Source organism: Ambystoma mexicanum, chromosome 13, assembly GCF_040938575.1.
Source record: "Ambystoma mexicanum isolate Mex_15411 chromosome 13, UKY_AmexF1_1, whole genome shotgun sequence".
Taxonomy (NCBI): Eukaryota; Metazoa; Chordata; class Amphibia; order Caudata; family Ambystomatidae; genus Ambystoma; species Ambystoma mexicanum.
In genome coordinates this window covers 737138347-737159038 of record NC_090938.1, presented here as the reverse complement: position 1 = coordinate 737159038, position 20692 = coordinate 737138347, and the positions used below count along the sequence as shown (strand labels likewise).

The 20692-nt window shown below is 47.7% G+C and overlaps 1 protein-coding gene across 1 annotated transcript in view; it reads right to left on the bottom strand.

The window, feature by feature from the left end:
• The window catches only part of LOC138521861 (E3 ubiquitin-protein ligase TRIM39-like), a 159100-nt gene that overhangs the window by 97042 nt on the left and 41366 nt on the right, over nucleotides 1-20692 (bottom strand). The window contains exon 4 of the mRNA XM_069635007.1: nucleotides 6149-6171. Within this exon, the coding sequence (XP_069491108.1) occupies nucleotides 6149-6171 (23 nt within the window). The remainder of the gene's footprint in view (nucleotides 1-6148; nucleotides 6172-20692) is intronic.

Genomic DNA, 20692 nt, shown 5'->3' with positions numbered 1-20692 from the left:
TAGAAATGATGGCTCAGGCAATGGAGAGGGTGGCCACTTCAATTATCCCCCCTTAAAGGCAGATTGAGCAACAACAGCAGGCAACAGACTCCATTTGCCAATCATACAGGGAAGACATGTTGGCGTCCAACAGGGACCGACGGGCGGCACTGGAGACTCTGTGTGAATCCATATCAATAGAGTCACAGGGCCACAGGGAAACCCTGAGGGTGGAACTCCATAACCTCAGGCAGAGTCTGCTTGAACTTGAGGCTTCCCAAAATGTTAGGGCAGAACAGCAGCTGGAGCAGCTCACACGTTCGCTCTCAGCTGAGCTGCAGGAAACACGTGAGGAGATCCGGGCATCCCGTGAGGCCATGCGTGCAGAAGTGCAGGCAACCCGTGACGTGCTGCATGGGGATCTTCGCACTTTAATCCTCCAGAATCAGACCTTCCAGACCTGCATGCTTGCTGCCATGGAGGACCATACCAGGGCTTTGCGTGGGCTGCCTCCCATAGTGCCACCACCTCCTGATGCAGCAGTAGAGGGTGAAGAGAGCGACAGCAGTTCTCCCACAATGGCATAGCCGTGCAGGCCATGAGCCCATGGAGGTATTTTTTTTTTCTCGCAACATCCACGCAGGTGGGTGTTGGTGTGCACCCTGTCCTCGAACCTCCTGGGTGGCCCCCCCCTCCCGGCCCCCACATGGCCATTTTTTTTTATTTATTTTTTTACAGTGTGTTGCCTTGTGTGGCTCCTGTGGACATCCACTGTATTCCAGCTGGGCATATGCAGGCTTGTCCTGAGTTAGGGTTAGATGCTTGGGTTCGTGACACACACACCCCTCCTGCTTCCCGTTCACATGGGCTTGCAAAGGGTGTGACCAAGTGACAGTGACTTACACAGTGACATTGGGCTCCCATGAGCTGTGTGGGCAGTCTGTAGTCAATACTGTGTGTACATCCCTAGTGGGTATTGTTGTTGTCTTGTACACTGCATGGTGTATTGATATGTGCTTGTGCATCCATGTCTTCTTCCTAATTTGTAGGTTCCTTCCTCATGTCTTCACAAGGCTGTCTCCTTTGCAGATGGAGTTCATGTTGTATGTAGTACACTGACACATTTGCGTGGCAGCAACACTCTACAGTTGGAAGGGGTTGATGTGCTGGCTTATTCAGGTTGTAAGACTACCACTACTTTGACTTAGTACTGTCATGTTTTTGCAATGTTTCATGGTCTGTTGCTGTATTGTGTTGGTGGTAAGTATTTGTTCATGTGTGCTGTTTGTTATTGATTACTGGGAGCATATTGTCTGTGGGCAGTTTCCATTTGGGACAGTGCACTTTGTGACACTTGTCAGGTCTTGTGCATTGCTTTGTTTGCTTTCACATTGCATGACATTCCATGGTGTGTTGGGTGGCGGAGCTGGGGAGGGGTTGGGTGACATTGCGCTATTTTCATGTTATATTTTGCAAGGGGGTAGTCATTCATGCAGCATAAATGTGTGGTTTTTTGTGACACAGCATTGATTGTCTTTCGGGAGGTAGGGATGCACACACTGTTACAATTCCAGGTCACCAATCTCAGGCTGGTATGGTTGTGACAGTTGACTGTCCCTTATGTCATCATCATTGATTGTCAGCTGGTATGTGCCAGGGCTGTGTGCACTCCACAGGGGTGTGATTTTAGGTGAGGTAATTAGCCACCAGCTGCGTACGGGCTGCCTCACCACATGCGGTTTCCCCTCCCATGCGCAGCGGGCATGCTTGCGGTTGGGGTTGTGGGGGCACCACCATGTCCACCGGCAGGCCCCGGCGTGTTGCAATGTTGTGCAGGACACATGCTGCCACTATGATCCTGCACACTACTGGGGGCACGTATAGCAGCTGCCCACCAGAGCGGTCAAGGGAGCGAAAGCGTGACTTGAGCACTCCGAATGTGCGCTCCACTATGCCCCGGGTTGCAATATGGGCTGTGTTGTATCTTACCTCGGGTGGTGTGGTGGGGTTCCGAATTGGGGTCATCATGTGGGTGCTCAGTGGGTAGGCACTGTCCCCTGGGGAGGTGATGATAGGTATCATTAGTGGGGTTGTGACATTACTCAGTATCTGACATGCATGCATGTGCCTGGGCATTTATACTCACCAAGCAGCCATGTATCGCCATGCTGCCCAGCTTCTAGGTCCCTGTTTAGGGTTGACATTCTGTAAATGAAACTGTCATGGGTGGACCCTGGATAGGTGACATATACTGAGGTGATGATTCCCTTGGCATCACATACTACCTGCACGTTGATGGAATTCCAGTGCTTGCGGTTTCTGTAGATGTGCTCAGTTGCCCGGGGAGGACATAGAGCCACATGGGTGCAGTCAATGGCACCTAGCACTTTGGGGAAGTGTGCCACCCTGTAAAAATCCTGGACGACAGCCTGCCTTTCTGCAGGTGTTCTGGGCAGGTATATGTGCCTGCGGACTGATGGCTGTGCAGTCATGATGGCCAACACCTGGTGCAGGCAGCGTGACTGCGTGGCCTGTGAGACCCCCCCCACTATGGCAGTTGTCCGCTGAAATGAACCAGTGGCCAAGAAGTGCAGTACATTGAGCACCTTTTCCAAAGGGCTCAGTGCTTGGGAGCACAGGGTGGGTGATGTGAGGTCATCCTCCCACTCACTCACCAGGTCGAGTATTATGTGAGGTGGAAACCTGTACCTCCCATACACCTGGTCATCAGGCATCCCAAAAAGGCTGGTTCTGGGTGTAAAAATTCTGGGCCTGACTATCCTCCTCCTCCTGCGGAATCCCACAACCACTGCTGCGAGGAACAGTATATTCATCTTGGTGTCTGAGCTTGTTTGTTGTTTGCGTGCACTTTTATGCTGCGCGGGCCCACGTATGCCGTCTTCCTGCTGGCGTACATGTTTCCGGATTAGCGCGTCTTTTTTCGCGCACGCGTTAGCCCCGTTCGATTCCATGAATACGTGTTGTAGACGCGCGTGTGGGCGTTCCGCGCATTTGCCTCCTGTACTTCCCCCGTGACGCCCACATTTTCACGCGTTGTTCCCCATTCCGCGTGTTACGCCCCGTGTTATGCCTACTTTTGTTGTGTGCGCTTCGCTATGTGCGCTTTCGCTGTGCGCGTAGTGCACGCTGTTTGAAGATGTGTGCGCCAGCGTGCGCCACGCAGGATTTTAGCGCACATCCATGGATTTACATGCGCACGGACTTCCATGAATCGTTGTGCGCGGGTTTCGCTGCGATTTTCGCACTTGCGCTGCGATTCGCACGCTTGCGCAGGAATTTTCAGCGCACATTCATTCCATGAATCAGCCTCTTAATCGGTTCAAAGTTAAGGTTTGCATCTCATGTGGAAGTTGGAGTGCTCACTCCTGGTTCCCCAGCGGTAGCTCCAGTCTACTGGATGATGCCTGACACCCAGGAGCTGGTTTTAGCTCCTGCTCATCGAATCTGAATTTCAAACCTTGTAGAGTTATAGATAGTTGATGTTACCGATCTCTAGTTGCCAACCTTAGATATAGAGAAGCCTCGGCTAGGGAGAAGGAAGCCCACTGCAGATGGGAGAGGGGTGGTCTTTAGTGTGCTACATTTCAGTTATATGCTGTATAAAATTTGCTAAATGATTTGAGTTCTACAAAATAAAAACCCTTGGATCATTCTCTGAAGTTTGAGTGTTCTAAAGGACATCCATGACGCTTGTCTGTCCTTCCTTCTTGATTGCCCTCCTACTGTATGCGTTTGCCCGTGCCTTTACATCAGCATAGCCGTTCTCGAACCTACCCAGGGAGTACCTGTGCACCTCCTGACAGTGGCATCCCCATCTGTGTGTTTGAACCTATGGCATGTCAATGTCCCTTCAGGCTTTCATTCCTGTAATTTACTTTGAATGTAAATGTCTCTGCTGCTGTAGGTCATTCCCTTCCCTCCTAATATTCCCACCTGTTTCAGGGTGGTCAGAGAGAGAGTGTGAGTGGGGGTTGGTTTATCGCTGAATGACTGGGAGCCATGGTACATGATCCCCTTTAATACTGTGCACCCCTAAAGGTGGAGGTCTGGTGCCTTCCTTACTGAACTTGGCCCCTCTGTCATGAAAGTGACCAGGGAGGACGATGTGAAGGAAGGGCTCCTGGATTGACAGGGGGGACAGCCACGGAGGTCACCCCACCAGTCATATAGTGAACCCCGATTCCAAGCATAAGAACTATTTCCAGAGAGCGTGTAAAATAGTCTGAACTGGGCGGGCACTTTGAAAGGTGCTTTAGAAACCACAGTGCCAAGTTTACATGGTGGTTTTCTAGGCGCTCCTGAACACCATGTTCTACACACTTCGCCCTTTATAACTTTGTGACAGGAAATTCACCATTCTGCTGGGTTTGATTGCAGCTGTGCAGAGTTGCATTATCTGTGCTTCTCTTCCCTGTGATTTACCCGAAAAGTAAGTAAATCTATCGCTGCCATATTTATATATTTACAGTTGCACAGCCTTATAGATTCCAATGCCTGTTATTTTAGGAGAGAACTGTTGACTTAATTGTTACATGTCGAGTCTCCTCGGGATCAACAAGTCTTTCACCGGCTCTTATGTTTACATACTGCGCAAGGTTGTCTTCTTTATGTTGCATAACCTCTTTTGAACTTTTAATGTTTTATGACTTATTTGTTCTCTGGACTTCATTGCACATCATTGCCCTGGGATGTCTATTAGTTTCCCATCGGTTATATATAGCCGACTCACTTACATCAAGCAGTCCACCTATGCTACTGGAGTTTGCTCTGCATTCAAATGATTGCAATTCATCAACTCCATTTGCAATTGGGACATTTCCAGTACTGCACAATTGGATCTCAAGAACTTCCCACATTTAAGGGCGCCAGGCTTCCAAGGTCCCCTGAAATTTGTCCAGTGGACCTTACCTCCCCTTCCTTCCCTTTGTTCTTCACCTACATTGACCTTCCAACAGTCTGTTCTTGACAGGGTCACACTCAGCTTCAAGGCTTGGCTGTCCCAGAATTACTACTCCGAGCTTGCCCAGTCCCAGAATTACTACTCCGAGCTTGCCCAGTCACAGAATTAATACTCCGAGCTTGCCCAGTCCACCTTTCTTCTCTTCAATCCTGAGCTTTGGTCCGCCATAACTGGTCACACATGCAGCCAAGCTACCACAAAACATGTCTTCCCATCTGCATACTGTGTTCTTTCATCTGTGTCAACTGCACCCTCTTTCCCATTAATTGTATATCTTCCCCCTGCCTGCTCCTTTCCCTCTGCATGCCAAGGTCTGGACACCCCGGGCAGGATCACAATAGGCCAACCTCAGACATGCCGATGCGCTCAGACCACTAGGTGGGGATCTGGCAGAGTGTAAACAACTATTACCATTTCAAAAGGCCTGAATTCTGTATTACCACACTCAATACAGGGCACCCCTCAAACCCTGTGAGCAAAGCACAGGGATAGGAGGTTGGGGGATGGCAGGGTGTAGATTGTGCGTAGGTGCTTTATTTAGGATGGATCCTGCTTTGTAACAGTTTGGAGTTGGCTTTTCCTGAGCTTGTGGCTAGGGTGGGAGGGAGAGGGGCTGCTTGCTCAGGGTGTCCACTGCAAGGATGGGCCTGGAGTCTATTCTGTGAAAGCTAACTTTGTGCTTTGTGAACCCCATAAATAAATGAGAAGGTGGAAGACCTCACTTAGTACAGATGGGCCTGGGACTGTCCAGGGGAGAGAGATGGGCAGAATGAGAGACATCTTATGGAGAATCGTCAGGAGACGAGACCCACACTCTAAGCTCAGGTAAAGGAGTGGGAGACATCAATGAGCAGTGGTGAACATGGGTTGTACTTGTGCGATGGAGCAGAAGATTGAAAGGCCTCAATGGGTAAAGATGGGCCTGGAAGTATCTGTGAAAGACAGATAATATGAAAGAGACTTTCTGTGGGGTTAGGATGATAGGGGGACCCTTAACCTGAACTCTGGTAGAGGAGTGGGTGGTATGCCAGGGTTAAGGATCAAGTGTGTGATCTGTAATATGAATTAACTCTTAGCGGACGTCTATCCCTCCCATTAGTGAAGATGGAGCCTGGGCCTCTAATGTGACATAAATGGGAGAAAGGATAGTCCCCATCGAGTGTACACGAGAGCAAGGAGATAACATACCTGTCCAAGATGCTCTTCCCATCCTAGAGAGAAAGAGAGAGAAAAAGGTAAATATCCATCCCACATTGCGCTGAGTTTATATTTACATTTTGAAGAGACCCTGGCCTGTGTTTGGAGAAATGAGTCTAACATCTGTATTAGAACGGCTGGGAGTCAGACAATCCTTCTGGAAAGTTCCAGTTCTGGTGATCTGGAATCTATGATTGTGCCAGAACGCCACAGACCACCCAGAGACTGGTCTTTCAGACTCCTGGGAGAATCATCTTACCCACCCCAATATTGACCCATCCGGCAGCCAGGGATTCCACACCGGCGGGGGCTGCACCGGCGGTGGGCGACAGGGTCCGAAGGCATCCTGGTTCTATTGTACAAGGGGGCCAATTGCATTATGGGAAACACTACAGGGCCATAAGCCTCCGTAACATAGACTGAAAAATGTACATGGGTAAGGTCCTTACACCATTACACGGCTATATGGAAGCTAACAAAATATTGAACACAGTAAACTCTACACCAATAGACACTTAAGGATCAGCTAGAGGGGGGAATGGAACCGGCCACTCACCAATGGCAGGGGAGTAACACAGGACTGTCTCTTTGGCCACAGCCTATTTACCCAACGTATGTATGACTTAAACATCTCTCAACATTCCATTCATCTTTCAATGTAATATAAGTTTTCTTCTTGTTCTGTCCAGACAATTTCATCTTGATATCAAGGATACGGAATTCCCATACGCTGATTTAAAATACAGATAGATTTACTGTGAAACAAATAACACAAGTCCAACAAAAGTAAGACTGAAGTATTGTTTTTCGACTGGCAAATTTAAGAATATCCGTATCACAAAGAACACCTAGAACAGGTCAAAACCTTCTTTCCCTGAGGATCATAATATAAGACTCCCTTAGACTGAAGACATGTGGGTACAAGACAGAGCAGGAGCAGCAGCCAATGAAATGTTCTGCTTCCTGTGGAGTCACAAGGAAAATATGGCACCAGAAAATGTTAAGCTTGTACCCGATGAGGTGAGCTGCAGAGTGTTGACTCCCCCAGCCCCCAAACACCAACACTACCAAGAAGAATTGTAGAGCTAATTGAGAGGCTATTGTGTAAGAATTTCCTTACACTCACAAAGATCTTTCCCAGTGGAAGCTAGACCTGTATAGAAGTAAACAAGAATGATGCCCCAATAAGACACACGATTGAAAGAATAGGAACCCACAATACTTACTTGACCAATAAGGCCTGGCAGCAGTGCTATCAATTAGAATGCCCCATTAATGTAATGCCGCTGGTGTGTGTAAGAAATTCTCCTTGTTATGTTGTAGGAGGGACTGCAGTTGAGAAGAAAGGAAGTGGATATGATGTTAATGGGGGGGGGGGGGCATGGGGAGATTGGAATTGGACTGACCCAGAGTTGGAAAATGACTTACGTGTGTCTTGGTTTCTGTTACGTGTGAATGGTACCTGTGAACGCCACCTGCAGGCGAAACTGACATTGGCGGGAGTTGCAAGGACACCGTGTTTCGACCTCTGGGGTCTTTATCAAGGGTAGTGTTTCAATTTTAGGCAATACGAGTCCTGGCCAGTTCTGTCCAGTGTAGGTTATAGTAGATATGCTCCTGTGATGGCCCTCTGTGGGCTTATTACGAGTCCAGATAGGCTGGTTAACTGGGTCGGTGCGTGTCTGCTGCTCAGTGCGTCGACCCAGTTAACCAGCCTATCCGGGCTGAAACACTAGCCTTGATAAAGACCCCAGAGGTCGAAACACGTGTCGGCTGGCCACAAATGGACAACATGTCTACTTTATAATAAAAAAAAAACAGTGGTTTGCACCCTAACTAGTGTGTGGATAATTATCCTTATCTAAAGTAGCGCACAGATCGGGGACAATACCTTAAAAATATTATACCCCTCGTAGAATATTTGGGGACATTTTTTGAAGGGGCAGGAAAGCAAGTTGCCTACCTGGCGACTTTTACACAGTGACGTTATCACATGGAACCCCTGTGGTCAAGTGTCTCGTTCACCAATCGAGCGACCTGGGTTTGGTTCAAATGGTCAAATGTTCATTTATTTCCCTTACACACACACAGGTGGGACGGCATCCACCCTTTCTGAAGTGGGCAGACGCTGTGCACTCGCGCTGTCCGTTGACTTGAGCCCTGGTTGCCAGACAACACAATGTCCACTTTCGACGAATTAAAGGGAGCATTATCTGATTATTTTGTAATTGTTATCGTCATTTCTCCATTTGTATGACCTCAGTGGGCTTTGTGGTTGGAACGGACTCTGGGACCGAAGTTGTAGAGAAGCAGTTGATGTCATCTCTAGTGCCCTCCCCTCACCTCTGTCATACAGAAAGCAAAGCAGGAAGACTCTTGCATGGCACCAGGTATCATCCCAATACTGCACCAAAGATATGAGAACGTTATGCACTCAGACAACCGTACCGGATGTACCCTCGTAATGAGGTGGCGGAAGGATGTCTGCATACACCATTGGACATAGGAGAGCTGTAAATGAAATCAGACCAGAGCAAAGTGATGTCATGAAGAGAAGAAATGATGACGCACTGAAACAACGTAAGAATACTTAAAGAATGATAATGAAACTGAAGTAACAAGAGAAACATGTACGTTGAGACAAAGAAATCATATATACTAAAGAAGATAAGTAATCAGATGAGTAACAAATGTATATATGCAGAAACGCAAGGTAGATGAGATATATAAGCTTTCTGCAGTAGAAACTATAAAGTGGGGAAGCCTTCATGTTGAAAAGATGGACGTCGGCTCGTGTCAGAACTACCTCAGAAGACGAATCAAGGCTGCAAGGCTGAAAGACGCTGAGGAAACAGTTTTTGTGCAAGGAACAAGGAATATCTGTTCGGATGAGACTGGGGATGACACATCACAAAATTATTGGAAGGTACAGAGGGAGTTAACCAGGATAAGCTATCAACCAAGGGCACATTTCTCTTAGATTAAGCAGAAGTATTGAACAATTAAGGAGGCAGAAAGCATATGTAAGATGGAATGACCAAGTCTCCAGAGGCCAAGAGAAGTAATGGCACCCAGCATAATTAAATCAAATAGCAGTAAATAAAGGTTGGAAATGGACAAATTCGTGGTCTACTGACACGTGATGCAAGACTCGAAAACAAGGTCTATTAATTAATCCTCAGAAGAAGATAGCGGTGTAGCTACACTCCCTTAAAAGTCTGTGAGACAGTCTTGGTATCAAGAGAGATACAGACTCAATTTCAACAGTCTGAAAACCTTTATTGAAGTTGGTTATAGGGTTGTTGTAATGCCTACCTGGCCCTAACTCTAAGGGGATTGTTCCCTCAACTGAAGTTTCTAAGGGCCATTGATGTTTATAAGTCCACATCCAAAATCCGTCTGTGTCATAACCTATGCTTGCCCTCACTTTCTGACAAGTAAAAATGGTGGTTCAACAGAAAATTGTAACCAAGACTGGTTTCAGGTTCTTTACCTTTAGGTGCAGTTCTGCCAATATCACAAAAATGATGTAGACAAAGTTCTGAATTTCTCTAGGTCTCTTGGGGGTTCCCTTCCCCAAGCTTCAATTCGTCCTGTTCACTTTGGAGCCTTTCAGGGTTCCAATCCCCAAGTTTAGACCTCAGTTCACAAAACCAAAAAGACACAAGGCCTCATCACGACCCCGGCGTTAGCCGTGCCGGTAAAAATGGCAGGTTCCGCCGGAGTCGTGTTGTTGTGTCTTTTTTTCAGCACCTGGCAATGGAAAATGAAACTCCCCATAGCCACTCGGGTCCCAACAGTGCTGGTGCTTCCGTCAAAGTCTTTGGGCGGGTGCGGTTCCACCCGCCAGGTCAGACCTGGTGGGCGGGAGGGCGTCACGCCCGCAAAGTTGTACTCTGCCGGTCTGATAACAACGGTGCCGGTAGTTTACCAGCACCGTTGTTACCGCAACCGGTAGGGTTATAATGAGGCCCATTGTTACTTCAAGGCCCCTCAGGGTTCCCTTCCCAAGTCTATGCCTGTCCCTCAAAGTTCAAAACAGATTCAACTTTTCAGGATGCACCTCTTTCTTATGCACAGTTTCTTTCACACAGAATTCTTTCATGGGGTAGAGTCAGAAACCTTTGAAAACGCCAGGTTCTTTGCTCCTCCTAAGCGTGACCACTCTGTTCTTTACCCCCTCTCTTTACTTCTTGTTCTTTCTTTCTTTTCAACCTTTCACCTTCAGGTGCTTCCTGCACCCCTTCTTGCTTCCCTTTTAACATTTTACCTTCAGGTTCTTCCTGCACCTCTTCTTGCTTTCCTTTCAACCCCTCTGGGTTCTTCTGCTTTGTTGTGCACTCTTGCACCTTCTTTTGCTTTACTTTCTCTGTATTGTGCCTCTTGCACACTTTCTTCTTTTCAACGTGCACATTTGCACCTGTTGTCATGACCCATAGAACTTGCCCCTTCTGGACCTCCTGGTCCTTATCGCGCCGGGGCTTGTATTCCTTGTTACTCCCAACATGGCCGCAACGGTTGCCAGACATTTGGTCGAAAAAAATTGGTCGACCAGACAAATGGTCGAACCAATTTGATCGAAAACCAAATGGTCGAATTTTTTTATTTTTTTATTTTAACCCTTTTTTTTCATTTTTTTGGGGGGGTCCCCCCCACCCCCTTTTTTTCTCTAAACACCCCTTTTTTTACTAAACGAAAACCCGAAAAATAAATATATAAATAAAAAAAAAAATTCGACCATTTGGTTTTCAACCAAATTGCGTCGACCAAATTGCAGTCGACCAGTTTTTTTTCGACCAGTTGACTGGACACCGGCCGCAACAAGCGACTTGCCTCATACCAGCTTTCACGTCGCACACGGCACGTCCTATAAATTGGCCACGCCCCCGCGGCCCGCGCGTCTCAACGCTATCATTCGGTAGTGACTTGACGTGTGCTTGCTGTTCGGCGAATCTTCTATCCAAGATCCTGGTTTCCTTCCTCCTTCCTTCTCCCTTTCCCTCTATTCGACTCCTGGAATCCCCATTCTTAGTGACCGCTACCTACTTTCCTGGACATCCTGGAACAGCGGCCTTCCTGGAACTCTGAACGCGCTCTGCAGCCGGACGAGACTCGAGCGAGTCTATACAAGACCCGATCCGTCCACAAGAGGAATCCTCCCACGGAACAGAGCAAGAATCGATCCCAGGTGAGACGGGGGGAGATTTACGACAGTTTGAGACGCCAAACGACCGACACTGATACTGCTATGGAGAAAGCAGTCCAGGACCTTATGCGTGGCATGCAAGAGCTCACAACTGAAGTACAGAACTTAAAGGCTGAGAATGCTGAGCTTAAGCAGCTAGTTTTGTCTCGCGACCCCGCTAACAAGGACAGTGTGTTACTTGGTGGAGTGGTGGACAAATATGATGGATCGGCAAAATCCTTACGTGGATTCCTGGATTCCTGCTTGGTGCATTTTACCTCTAAGCCCTATTATTTTTCAACTTCTAGGGCGAAGGTGGGCTTCATTATCATGCACCTCACAGAGAACACGTTAACCTGGGCTACGCCCTTAGTCAACTCAGGGGATGCCCTCCTGGATGATTATGATGGATTCATTAAGGCACTCAAGACTATGTTCAAGCGCCCAGAACAGGTTTTTAGTGCTCAAGAACGCTTACTTGATTTCCGACAGGGTACCCAGGAAATGCTAACATACGTTACTAGATTCAAACAATTGGTCAAGGAAGCGGATTGGTCCTCTGAAGCAAGTTTCACTCTATTTCGCAGGGGTCTAAACGAGGACATTAAGGATGAATTAGCCCGGGTGGCTCGTCCTAGTTCCTTCCAGGCTGTTATGGATCTAGCCCTGCAGATAGACTTTCGAATCCAGGAAAGAAAGGCTGAAAGGAGAAAGACCAAGACACCTTTTCAAAAGAATTCCCTTGAGACCTCTGTTAAAAGCGATTCTGACCCAACCCCTGACACAGATCCGGAACCCATGCAAATCGGAGCCTTCCGTGGGCCTATTTCCCCTCAAGAAAGGATGAGAAGGATCCACACAGGCCTGTGCATGTATTGTACCTCGGATAAACATCTTGTTAGAGAATGCCCTCTAGCCCCTCCACGGCGTTCGGGAAACACCAGCTCCCGATCCTAGATGGAGTGAGGTGTCGGGAGAGAGAAGTTTGCTCCACATCAATTCCATCCTTGAACTCTCCTGGACAAAATAGTTTGGTGATACTACAGGCCTTCCTCTCGCCCTCCAAAGACAAAACCTATCCCATTCTGGCCTTGGTGGACTGCGGAGCTATGGGAGTTTTCATTGATCAAGACTGGGTTGTTAGTCATCATATTCCGCACGAGACACGAAACACCATGCAGCCGGTGGAAGCAATTGACGGAAGACCCCTCTCTTCAGGACCCATAAGCCTGCAGACTAAAGAGATCCAACTTTCCATAAATCATCATCAAGAGCGGATTACATTCGACATCATTAAGTCAGCCCATTACCCCGTGGTTTTGGGTATGCCCTGGTTACAAAAGCACAATCCGTATATCAATTGGACAGCAGGATCAGTATTCCTGGGCTCAGAGTTCTGTATGTCCCACTGTCTATCCCTGGACCCTTCCTCGATAACTCCTAAAGAACCTCCAAGAGACCAAGAAACACTGCTCATGGTTTCCAATATCATACAAGTTCCAGAGTCCTATCAGGAGTTTACTGATGTATTTTCTACCGCCATAGTCCAAACATTACCCCCTCACAGGCCTGAAGACTGTGCCATAGATACAGATCCCTCAGCTGTAATTCCCTTCGGCCGAATGTTCATCCTTTCCGAACCTGAGAAAAAGGCCCTTTGGGAATACCTCGACACCAATCTTGAAAACGGCACCATAAGACCCTCGAAATCTCCATCGGGTGCTTCGTTGTTCTTCGGTCCCAAGAAAGACACCAAGGAACTCAGACCTTGCCTCGACTATCAAGGCTTAAACCAATGCACCCTCAAAGATCGATACCCTCTGCCCCTGATTTCGGATATCCTGGAAGCCGTGAGAGGAGCCGTAATTTTCACGAAGCTGGATCTCCGGGGTGCCTACCATTTAATTCGAATCCGGGAAGGGGACGAATGGAAGACAGCCTTTAGAACGCCCTTTGGTCACTTTGAATACCTAGTCATGCCTTTTGGACTAGCCAATGCTCCCGCAGTCTTTCAGCATTTTATGGACAGGGTGTTCTCTGATATGTTGTTCCTTTTCGTCATAGTCTATCTGGATGACATATTGATTTTTTCCAAAGATCCTCTGAAACATGAAGAACACGTAAAGGCAGTACTACAACGACTTTGTGAAAACAAACTGTTAGCCAAACCCGAAAAATGCTTGTTCCACGTTACTTCTGTTCACTACCTAGGATTCATCCTTAGCCCAGAAGGAATTGGCATGGACCCTTCGAAGGTAAAGGCCATACTGGCGTGGCCGCTCCCACTTCTGTGAAACAGGTGCAATCTATCCTGGGGCTCGCCAACTTCTACCAGAAGTTTATTTCTACCTTTTCCGAGATTGTTCAGCCGATCGTAGCTCTATTGAAGAAGGACGCCCCCTTTATCTGGTCTACATCACAAGATAAAGCATTCCAACGATTGAAGACAGAGTTCACACAAGCTCCCAGCCCGACACAAATCGCCCATTTCTAGTGGAAACGGATGCCTCTAACTACGCCATAGGGGCGGTCTTGAAACAGGAACTTGAGGATGGACTGGAACACCCCATTGCTTACCTTTCACGAACCCTGACCCCCAGTGAGACTCACTATTCCGTCCTGGAAAAGGAACTCTTGGCCATCCGCCAAGACTTCACTGAATGGCGACACCTACTTCTGGGTGCTAGATATCCAGTTCAGGTCCGCACAGATCATCAGAATCTCCAAATCCTACAGTCTTTGGAGTGCAGGAACAGTCGTCAGGCGCGTTGGGCCTACTTCTTTGTCCATTACCAGTTCCAAATCACTCACGTTCCCGGATCACAAAACATGATTGCTGACGCCTTATCTCGATGTCCAGACTACGCAGCCACTGAGGACAAGGCCTATCCTAAGAGTTTTCCCCAAACTATCTTTGTAGCTCAAGCAATCAACCTCCTGGAAGAAATCCGAGCGCAAACCCAGTCCTCTGACCTCTGGAAGGAAAATCCATGGAATCTAAGAGTCAAGGAAGAATATCTATTCAAGGACAATGCACTGGTCATTCCTACGCAGACATTACAACACAAGGTAATAAACCTCTGCCATGATACCCCTCACTCCTGTCATCGTGGTATAACTAACACCCTCCGTTTTATACAAAGACAGTTTTGGTGGCCTCAAATGAAGACCGACGTACAACAGTAAGTCAAGGATTGTACTGTCTGCAGTCAAAACAAACATGATAACAAGAGACCGGCGGGTATTCTACTGCAACCATCGCTGCCAACAAGACCATGGGAGTTTATTGCTACAGACTTAATTGTGGAGTTACCACCTTCCGAGGGTACACGACCATCATGGTAACCATAGACTTGTTCACCCGTATGGCTCATTTCACACCTTTGTATAAACTACCATCCTCCTCAGAACTTGCTGGAATCTTCCTGGAACATATTTTCCGTCTCCACGGACTTCCTTCCAAGATCATATCGGACCGAGGACCTCAATATGTCTCACAATTCTGGAAAGATCTCTGTCGTATTCTAGGGATCCAACGCGCTCTCTCATCAGGTTATCACCCAGAAACCAACGGAGCCACGGAACGTGTAAATCAAACTCTGGAGCAATATCTTCGTTGTTTTGCCACCAAGGTTCAGGATGACTGGTCTCTCCTCCTACCCCTGGCCGAGTTTGGCTACAACAATTCCGACCACTCAGCACTCAAGGTCAGCCCTTTCTATTGCAGTCAAGGTTTTCACCCGTCCGTTTTACCTTCTGTTCTTCCACATCCCACTCCAGTACCTACTCTCGACTCTTGGATACAGACTCTCATCAACATTCACAAGGAAGCCAAGGAACAATTGAAAGAGGCCCAAACACGCACTAAGCTCTATGCGGATTCCAAGAGAAGACCAGCGCCCTCTTATTCTGTTGGTGATCAAGTCTGGTTGTCCTCGAAACTATTACCCCGACATCTACGGCCAAACAAATTGGCTCCTCGGTACTATGGACCATTTTCCATAAAGGAAGTCGTCAATCCTGTCTCATTCCGACTCAAGCTACCCGATTCCTGGAAGAAAATACACCCAGTCTTTCACACCTCCCTATTGAAACCTTACTTCCAATCCTCCCGAAAATCCTGCAGACCCAGTCCTGTTGTTGTGAATGATCAGCTGGAATATGAAGTGTCCCGAATATGCGATTCCAGGTATAAACGGAATCGACTTCAATACCTGAATGGAAAGGATACCCTCCTAGCGAGAGAACCTGGGAACCAGTTTCTAACTTAAATACCCCTCGACTGCTTAGAAGATTCCATCTCATACACCCGGGCAAACCTGGTGGAACAGGTCTTCGGAGGAGGCATGCTGTCATGACCCATAGAACTTGCCCCTTCTGGACCTCCCGGTCCTTATCGCGCCGGGGCTTGTATTCCTTGTTACTCCCAACATGGCCGCAACAAGCGACTTGCCTCATACCAGCTTCCACATCGCACACGGCACGTCCTATAAATTGGCCATGCCCCCGCGGCCCCGCGCGTCTCAACGCTATCATTCGGTAGTGACTTGACGTGTGTGTGCTGTTCGGCGAATCTTATATCCAAGATCCTGGTTTCCTTCCTCCTTCCTTCTCCCTTTCCCTCTATTCGACTCCTGGAATCCCCATTCTTAGCGACCGCTACCTACTTTCCTGGACATCCTGGAACAGCGGCCTTCCCGGAACTCTGAACGCGCTCTGCAGCCGGACGAGACTCGAGCGAGTCTATACAAGACCCGATCCGTCCACAAGAGGAATCCTCCCGCGGAACAGAGCAAGAAGCGATCCCAGGTGAGACGGGGGGAGATTTACGACACCTGTCCTTTTCCTTATCATACCTCTTGCACACTTCTTTCATTCTTCTGTGCACCCTTTCACGTATATCCTCCTTTCGGATCGTTCACACTCTTGAAATGCCTTTTCTGGACTTTACTTTCCTTCTGCGCTGTTAGCGCCTTTTCCATATTTCTACTTTTCCTTTTATTGCTGAGTGGCGTAGAGTGGCAGGTTGCCTCCGTCCCACAAGACATCACAGTCTCGAAAGCACTGTGACAACAATCGGAATGCCAGGAAGCTCCATGGAGGAAAATCTCCAAAAAGAAGCAAGCAGACGAGAAAGAATGAAAAAAAAAAAAATCCAGGCAAATTAAAACACCAAACCTTCCATTACAAGTCCAGAACAGAGGCCTACCACAAGACGCCAGGAAGAACAGAGAAAACCACATGGGCACTAAAACTAGAACAGAGCCCAGAAAACTATGATGAAATCATCCTGAACAGAAGAGGAGTCCTAGCTTTATTCAGCCTTATTTCAGCCCTTGGAAGGATCAAATCAGATGACTTGAAGATCGTGGACCCAAGCAACAGTCACCGCAAAACAAAGACCTACTTGCATATTCCGTCAATGAGGGTGAAAACTTTAATAAGGCACGAGTCCCACAAGCTCTGAAAACTGGGATACATACTTACGGAATCGACAACTAGAAACCAGGGTCCCCGATCACCGGAGCCCCAGAGCACACGAAATAGGTCACCATCTCCAAATTTCTCCTCTAAAAATATCCAGAAGTATAGCCACAGGGAGGAAAATGTCACCCACAAGAGAACTAGAGAAGACGTTCGAACGAAAGAGACAAGAGAACCTAAAACTCACTTCTCATCTCAAACAGAAACCGACGCTCAACAAATACCACATATAGACCACGGTGAAGGAATTGCAAATCAGTTTAAACATTCTGAACCCGAGGTCAAGAAAAATGCAGGCCGTCCAAGCCGAAAAGAGACCGCCCGAACCTCAGAAATGCAAAGTTCTCATACACAAAGAACGGAGGCTGCAAGAGCCTTAGATTAACCGGGAGACAAAGGACTGATCCAACAAGGCCTAAGGTCCTGGCGGCCAAAGGCCTTGACACTAAATCACAAGAAATAGCAATTTGCTGGTCGGCCAAACGAGGTAAGAGACGACTCGTCAGCAAACACACTTTCAAAAGATCTAAAACTATCCTCTTGGAACACGAGAGGCCACCATCACTTGACTGCCCCTGGAGACGCACATCTGGCTTCTTTTGACATCATCTGTCTCCAAGAAACCTAGCTTACAGACAAACCAGTCTTGGACGGCTACGATCTCGTCTTGGCCCCAGCAAGAAAAGGCCTATTAGGCTGCCCTTCATCAGGCCTGCTTACTGCGTGCCGTAAGGGACAAGGCCTCACGATAAAAGAAACCCTCCAGTCGAATCTATCACTGTTGGCAGTTCTTCTAGACTGGGCCCAGACGACGACAGCTGCTACCACAAACTCTCAAATACCCATCGCAATTTTCAACACCTATTGGAACCCAGCGGCCATAGAAGTGCAGGCCTATCTTGACATGCTGGAGAAAGCGATTGACGACATCCAGGCAACGTACCAGGTGTCCTCCTTCATAATTTGTGGCAACTTGAACGTGTTGTTTCAAACGACCTATAACAGCAAGGGGAAAATAAACCTATAGCGACCACTCAGAGAGACCACTCGTGCTCTAAGTTAATGGCTTCAAGAAACATGCTCAACCATGACTCTGTCTTTGAGAATAAAAACCGTCTACCAACATGGGAGCGGGGAGAACTGCGGTGCACCATAGACTACATATATGTATCACAACCATTCCTACAAATGATCACGTCTTGTTTAGGTCCACAGCACAGTGGCCAGCGATCACAACCAGCTAACAACATCTTGGTTGAATAGCTTTGACAAGACGACAACTACGTCGCTCCGCGTGGAACCAAATAATCAGGGAAATCGCTTAAAACTCACTGCGGACTCAGTTAGAGAAGTGCCCAGGAGATACACCTACAGTGGGAGACACTCAACGACCAAGAAGAGATATTTGTCCAACTCAAAAAACTAAAAAACTCCCGAGCTCCGGGGCCCGACGGCATAACCAACAAGGACCTTAAAAACCATCCAACAGAATAGGCAACCCTCTTAAGTAAAACCTTTATGAGATGTGCGGAACAGAAATCCATCCCACCCTCATGGACGGAGGCAATAATCGTGCCAATTAATAAGAAGGGAAATACCAGCGACCCATCAAACTATCGCCCAATAGTGCTCTTAGACTGTATTGGGAACGTCTCTGGAGCACTATTACTGAAAAGATTCCAGGAATGGGCAAAAAGTGCTCCATGCAATGACATCTTTCAGTCGGGATAAAATGAAAACGCAGGCACAACAGCTAACATCTTAGCAATGAGTACTCTAAAAAGCAAGGTCCTGGAGGGAAGACCAAGAATATTTGTGGCCTTTATCAACTTAACGCAAGCATTCGACCTGGTCAACAGAACACGCCTCTGGTCGAAACAAGCAGAGTGGAACTGCCCGAAAGAGATTCTCTTGCCTATAAAGGCCCTAGACACTGTCACGACACTTCGACTGCATTTAACCCAACAAGGGAGCCTTTCCACAGAAATCCCTACTGCAATAGGGGTCAAACAAGAATGCCCCCTTGCACCAGCTCTTTTTCTAGCCTACATAGGCGACTATGTGCCAACGGAAGATTCCACCAGAGCGTTTCCACCAAAATTGGCCTGCACCAAAATCAGTCGACTCTTGTACGCGGACGATCTTATCCTTCTCGACCAGACCCCAGTAGGTCTCCAGAGGCAGCTCAACAGCCTATTGCGTTACATCACAGAAAATAACCTGGAAATTAACAAAGACAATGTAACGCTTACCTTAGACTCCGCGGGAACACCACGTGAATGTCACTACCACACTTCTCAGGGTGCGGTGTTATCTATTGCTCACTCTCTACTGGACTCTTTTTCTATACCCCAGGAAACAAATAATAAACACAAAAGGGGCAATTAGAATGAGTCCTAATGCAAATGGGCATTAACTGCAGATTTCCATAACCCCTAGTACAACAATATTACTCAATTACCTTATCTTGTGAGATGTGTGGCTCTCCATCCTGCTTCTGCGCAGGGGTGCTTGTTCTGAAGAAGGGGAATTGGCTGAGGTGAATGGAGAGTCACTACCTGCGGGACAAACTAGGAGTGGCCCTTAAATGAGGAGTCAGAAATGTCCAAAGAACTTCCCTACCCAGAACAGGTTGTAACTCTGGACAAACACAACATGGAAAATGCTATTTAAATTGGTGTGTGCAATACCTTAAGGAAACAACCAGCTTCTAATAGGACGAATGGGAAACTAAAATGTACCAGTGTTTTCAAAAGGACAGTATAACTTCCTGAAGAGAATTGGACATTCAATTCCTAATTCACCAATAAGTGACTGACAACACGTAACTTGTAAACTTGGGTATTAGAGGGAAAACGAAAGCTACGTGTTTTCAAAAACTAGCACGGAATGAAATACTGAACTGCACTAGCGCATGAAATGGTTTATTCTTTTGAGGTGCGCACACTTCAAACTCGAAAACCACTGACAGCAAACATGCGTACAAAACTAATACTGCATGAAGCGCAGAGCCGCACCACCAAACACTATGGTTATTACAGAGCACACGCTTTTTTCCTGAAAAGCTGACTGGAAACACGCGCACCGCGTTCCGAGGATCGGAAGCGGCAACAACTAAAAAATATCAACAATGCCCAACTCACTTCAAGTGACACCCAAACTCGGGATACTGCGGCAAGCCTCACTCGGCGCAACACACACAAGCAATGGCATTAACAGACCGCCATGTAAATCTTTTAAACAAGTGATACTTGCGATCCGTAGCAGCTGGTGAGAGAACGTCCCATGAAGTTCTCTCTCACTAAGGAGTTCAACCTCAAGCACCTGGTGTTCCGAAAAGGGCGAGGGAACAAAGAACAGCCGGCCCTCTCCTTCCAAGGCCCTCGGGAACAAGGCTGGTGCCTGTTCTCAGCCTGTTCACTGCCGACTCTGCCGTCTGCCAGACCCCCTGGACCTCCAGACTCACCTGTTAAGGTAACTTTGCGCCTGCAGCATCAACGCTCCACTGAGCCCGCAACCCATCTGACTCTCACATATCACACCGGAACGTTATCTCATCTGACCTTTGCTTTAGTGCATCTTCACCCTGCCTCTAACCTAAAGATATACTGCTCTCCTAACCTATTGGCAGGCTTGTTTTTGTCCAGCAGCCCCTCTGCGCTCAGGTACCACCACGGCACACTAGCACCGCCACTCTATGCGGTCCACCCAGCCCCACAGCAACTTACATTTGAATTGTGTTGTGCCCTATGGTCGCTTCCAGACCACATTTGAATTGTGTTGTGCCCTATGGTCGCGTCCTGACCACATTTGAATTGTGTTGTACCCTATGGTCGCTTCCAGACCACATTTGAATTGTGTTGTGC